General features: G+C 30.1%; 1 protein-coding gene across 1 annotated transcript in view; it reads left to right on the top strand.

Annotated features, from left to right (window-relative positions):
- The window catches only part of LOC107010846 (alpha-farnesene synthase-like), a 6,428-nt gene extending 1,821 nt beyond the window's left edge, over window positions 1-4,607 (top strand). Inside the window, 6 exon segments of the mRNA XM_015210114.2 lie at window positions 1,336-1,594; window positions 1,697-2,051; window positions 2,754-2,972; window positions 3,094-3,238; window positions 3,348-3,593; window positions 4,178-4,607. Of these exon segments, the coding sequence (XP_015065600.1) occupies window positions 1,336-1,594; window positions 1,697-2,051; window positions 2,754-2,972; window positions 3,094-3,238; window positions 3,348-3,593; window positions 4,178-4,465 (1,512 nt within the window). The 3' untranslated portion in view covers window positions 4,466-4,607.
- The last annotated feature ends 1,571 nt before the right edge of the window (window positions 4,608-6,178 follow it).

The following is a 6,178-nucleotide window of genomic DNA, read 5'->3' as shown; positions in this document are numbered from 1 at the left end:
GGGGTGCCCGGGGGAGGGGGTAATTTCTTTTTTTGAAAAACAATTTTTTTAAATGGGTTGAAACCATTTTACTCAAACCATATTTGGCCAAATCCATATTTGCCCATATTCTATATGGATGGATTATAATCCAAACCATTTTTGCTCAATCCATTCAAATTCGATCTGATCCAACCATTTGCCACCCCTAATGGTTTCTATGTTAGATTGTCGTCCTTGAATTTTAAAATTTTCTACCTACCCAGCTAGTCAATTTTTTGTACAATTACGCTATATTATAAACTTTTGATATAGCATATAATTGTTAAAGAATGACAAAAGTATCGGTGGTTAATGAGATGGATGAACTACTTATAAGGCTTAGGCAGTTCTCCTCCTCCCTTTGAGTTAGTTTTTGGAGTGTGAGTTAGGCCTAAGACCTAATTTCACATGGTATCAGAGTTCTGTATCAAAATTAAATCATTCAGACTTATTAAAATTATATTAATATAATTATTATATATAGGTCATAAATTATTTTATGTGAGTATATATTAATTATTGAGCACGTCAATGAAATTTTTGACGTCACGATTCATAAGAGTACTCAATAATGTATTCTCTCTGTCTCATATTCATATATCGATTTTAATTGTGCAGTGTGCTTAAGAAATCATGAATGAAAAGACAATTTTATTAATTCACCCCATTAATAGCTTCTTGGGAAATTTATAACACTTTGAAAAAGAATTAATTGCTTGGGTTAATATAAAAACTTAACAAATGCTTTCTTGATTAGATAAGATGGAAAATCATTTCGTATACGTACGAATTTACTAATATCGTAGGATTGATCCGGCAACATAAACTCATTGGACCCATGTAGTATGATGATAAAACACCCTACATGGGTGTATTTGGACAGCCACACTGTTCAGACCTGCCATGGGTGCGTTACCACTAAAAGAAAGAAGAAAGAAAAGGACACATAATGCATTGCTGACAACTTTTGTGGAGAAAAATATAGGGGTTTGTTAAAATATATACAGAAAACAGCACTTTATATGTATGTGGCTCAAATTTCAGTAAATTTTAAACTTGATCGTCTATATAAATCGTTACATTAATGAATATGTATGCTCAGTCCTCTTCTTCTTTTTACATTCTAGCTAACTAGGATACATCACTAGAATATTGTTTCTCAATATATATTTGTTTTCTTTATAAATATGACTAATAAACAGAAATTATCAAGTAACTTAATTTGTTTTTATGGACAGAACTAACCTACTTTATGTTATTATTATCTAATATTAATAGGAATAATTAAGGAGAGTTATTATCTTTTATATGCAGGAAGGTAAGTACCAAAAAGAAGCCCAAAAGTTGAAAGAGGAATTTTTGTGGGTTGTGGCAGAAATAGAGAATCCATCGGCCAAATTAGAGCTTATAGATAGCATAAACAAAATGGCCCTCTCTCATCTCTTTGACAAGGAAATCATGGTGTTTCTACAAAACATGGAAAAGCTCAAGGATTCTGGCAATGAAATGGATCTCTATTCAACTGCTTTATATTTTAGGATTTTTAGGCAGTATGGCTATAATGTGACACAAGGTACGTACGTACGTACACAAATATCTATATTCAAATTCAAATTTCACAATATGTTTAATTAATTCTATATAGCAAAGGAAACTTATATTTGTAATAACACAGATGTATTCCTTAGCTATATGGATGAAATGGGTAAAAAAATCAAGGTAGACACAAACATGGATCCAAAAACAATGATGCAACTATTTGAAGCATCTCACTTGGCCTTGAAGGATGAAAATATGTTGGAGGAGGCTAGAATATTTTGCACTAACAATTTGAAAAGTTGTAACAATATTATTCCAATGGAAATGCCACTGCATTGGAAGGTGGAATGGTACAACACTAGAAAGCATATCTCCAAACAGGAAAACGAAAAAGAAGAAGGAGTGTCAAAATTGAAGCTTCTTCAACTAGCTAAACTCAACTTCAATATGGTTCAAGCTGAGCATCAGAAAGATCTTGTCCATATTTTGAGGTAGAGTTTAAGTTTTATGCGTCGATAATCATTAATTGATCATCTGTCTTTATAAAGAATAGTAGCAATAGTTAACCTGCTATCATGCACATGTTTTTGAACCGTGTTCTCATGATCACATGGAAGCAGCTTTATCACTTCCCTACTCAAAAACTTCCTTTCAATAAATATAAATAATTAAATTCTCGAGAAAAGTAATATACTCTGTTACTGTTGGGACATATTTTTTCACTAACACTCTTCTCGTTGTTCAATAATAATTGTTCACTATTGACTTGACACACAGGTAATTTTACTGTATCACCCTTTGAAAAATGTAATATGAAAATGATTACAATTAATGAAAGGGTAAATTCAGAAGTAAGTGTAAAATTATCCATGGGTTTCATAAAATAGACAAGTATTATTGGACATCTATTTTTAGTATACTGGACAAGTATTGTTGGATGGAAGGAAAGGAGTAAAACCAGACCTTCTGTGGAAAAAATAATAATTTATTAATTTGTTTATATAAAAGGATGATACTCTTCAATTTTATTTTTTTCACATACAATTATCGTGTTGTTTGGAGAAATTAATATATAAAGAGGAAATAGGGAGACAGAAAAATCTACTTAGCTTCTATCCTTATCATGTTGTTTGGAGAAATTAATGTAAAAAGAAGAGGAAATTGACATGGTTGTCGTGTTGTTAATTTGGTAGGTGGTGGAGGAATTTGGGACTGATAGAAAATGTAAGCTTCAGCAGAGATCGAATAGTCGAAAGCTTTTTGTGGTCAGTGGGTGTTGCTTTTTAGCCTCAACATTCTAATTTTAGGAATTGGCTCACCAAAGCTATCACTTTCATTATAGTAATTGACGATGTCTACGATATTTATGGCACTTTGCAAAACCTACAACTATTCACCGATGCTGTTGTCAGGTATAACAAAAATTAATATCACGTGTGATCGTCTTATCTAAAAACGCTTGACTTGTTAGAGAGAGCATACTGTTATTATTTAATTATATTTTCTATACTTTTCCTTCTTTTTTTTTTTCAGATGGGATCCTAAGGTGGTTGAGCAATTACCATCATGTATGCAAATCTGTTTTTGGAAACTATATGATACCACAAATGATGTAGCTCTTGAAATTCAACAACAAAAAGGCTGCAAATTTCCAGTGTTAACATATCTACAAAAAGTGGTATATATATATATATAGTTACTTAATTTAATTATTGTCTATGATTTGATTAATTAATGAGTACTACATATATATGACACAAATTTAACATGAAATAAAATGTTTTCAGTGGGCAGAATTTTGCAAAGCACTGCTTGTGGAAGCTAAATGGGATTCAAAGGGTTATACACCAACATTTAGTGAATATTTAGATAATGGATGGAAATCATCAGGTGGCACTGTGCTATCTCTTCATGTTCTTCTTGGTTTGGCTCAAGATTTCTCCCAAGTTGATTATTTTCTTGAAAATGAACACGACCTTATATACTATTCATCCCTTATAATCAGGCTTAGAAACGACCTTGGGACTTCAAAGGTAAGAAATTTTTACGGGAAAATCTCAGTAGCTTAATTAGTTGGTCATCTAAATTTTCACCTTGTTGGTGAGTGGTGACAGTTCAATTTCTCACATTATGATCTCCTCCCCAGTTCTCCTTCTCCACCTTCAATTTTTTTATTTTTTTTTTAAAGTAAGTAATTGTTACTCCCTCCGTTTTAAATAAATGGCTTACTTTTCTTTTTAGTCGGTTTAAAAAAGAATCCCTTATTTTCTTTTTTGGGTTATAATTTAATTTCAACTTTCCACATGACATGTTTAAGATTAGAAAATTAAATCACATTTTTGCTAAAATTGAATAACTTTAATTTAGGACAATAATGTTGAAAAGTCTATTTTTTAATTTTTTTTGTATCAATTCAATTAGGTCATTCTTTTTTAAATGCATAAAGTGATATATTAAGTAGGAAGAATATAATTTCCAATTTATGTTGTTCCTATATATTCATTAATTCACCGTATTGTGAATAATTACTTACATAATATTGTGAAAAGAATTACATGATAAGTGTATAGATATTAAAATATTCAATCTGACATTTTCGAGTACATATATATAACAGGCTGAATTGGAAAGAGGTGAGGTGTCTTCATCTATCTTGTGTTACATGAGGAAGGAAAATGTTAAGGAGGATGTAGCAAGGAGGCATATCGAAGAGATGGTGATAGAAACATGGAAGAAAATGAACAAACATTGTTTTGAGAATTCATCACCATTAGTTAAGTATATAATGAATATTGCTCGTGTTACACACTTTATATATCAAAATGGAGATGGATTTGGTGTTCAAGATAGAGAAACTCGACAACAAGTCTTATCTTCTTTGGTTCAATCACTTCCTCTCAATTGATCACAACAAGTAGTACGTACATGCAATTGGCATATCTTGATTATTAGAGACAGAGAGGAAAAAAAAATAGTGGATATGTACTAAGTCCATTTCTTTCCTTTTTTTTTTTTTTTGGTAATAAATCTTGAAATTGAGCAGTTAATTAACAATCATTTATGTCAGCCACTAAAAATGTAATGTATTGCTAGTAGATTTTATGATTTTTTTTATAAAAAAAAAGACTGTGTGCAAGAGTTTTCTATTGTTGGTATGTATTTGTTTTGATTCTTTATTCTAAACTTGACATATTTATTAAAAAATATTATGTGTTAAATTTATTAGAATCTTACACGGCTAATAAAATTCACTTGTAGGTTTGTCAATTCCTCCAAGTGATTAATTACCATGTGAAGCTTTTCCTGGTCAATTAAAATTATGATAGAATGGTAAATACTTCGTACTTTTCATGAATAAAATAAAATTTTACCGTGTCACGACCGCCTAAAAGCCCAATAAAATTGACATGAAAAGAAGTGAAACAAACTAAAATAAAAAACCAAAGGCCCTTGCAACAATTTGCTTACACAATTCCCACAACATCATCATATGACATCATTACATGATTATTTGCTTTATTTTATTTATTTTTTATCCGATATTTATTATCTATATTTAAATTCGATTAAGTTTGAATTCGCATGAAGAAGTCACATATAAAATGATAAAATACTTTTTAACTAAGACGATTTCATATCTGAAGGCCACTAATTAATGATAAAGGTATACTTGCTATCATACCAATCCTTATATTATCATTATAAGATTACTCACTTCGTCAACTCCTAAAGTACACGAATTATATATACACATTAACACCGAAACAATTCAAATAAAAGTGGGCCAAAAAAGTCCGAGCGGCTATTTTTGAATAACAAAAATAATAAAAATAAAAAGATTTGACCTAATTGAACCTCTCTTCTTTTTTTTGTTGTTGCTTTTTTTATGTTTTATTTATATATGACGACATTAATCATTTTTTTAAGAAGTTAACGTATTTGTTCCATTGAATATTGTCTAACACCCTATAAATAAAAAGAATAGAGCATCAACCTAGTTCTGATTATATTTAAAATATTCAATGAATGAATAGGAATATGTAAATTTAGAGTTTTTCTAATCAACGATCTGCATCCTGCAATCTTAATAATAGACATCCAATTAATCATCCGTAAAGCATAAACTTTGAACATAACTTAACCCAAAATCTAGCTAGCTAGTTTGAGAGTTAAAATGTGAAACTCCTCTGTCCCATTCACGACAACACGACATTAATTTGGAGCATGAACAATTGAACATGGGTTTCCAACTATCGGAAAATGAGAATATTTGAGATGGATTTTGTTCTGATATCGTATATTGAAATAAATTTTGGGCTAATTCAACCCATAAAACTAACTCAACAAATGAGAATTGTACGAATAATATTAAAATGATAGTTTTTAGGTATGAAAGTCATTTTTTAACGCAATTAACTCATTACTCTACACCAACCCATGACACCCATGTTGAAGAGATTTGTGTTGAAATTCAAGAACAAAAGGTTGGCCTTTCAACATTACCTCATCTGAGACAAGGGGTAAGTATTAATTTACGAGTTTTGAACTTAAAGAATTTGACAACAATATAATATATTAAGTAGATTTAAAAAATTAACTTTATATATATATATATATA

The sequence above is a fragment of the Solanum pennellii genome, chromosome 2 (genome assembly GCF_001406875.1).
Source record: "Solanum pennellii chromosome 2, SPENNV200".
NCBI lineage: Eukaryota > Viridiplantae > Streptophyta > Magnoliopsida > Solanales > Solanaceae > Solanum > Solanum pennellii.
Note: the sequence above shows the minus strand (reverse complement) of the source record. Positions and strands in the feature narration are given on the sequence as shown.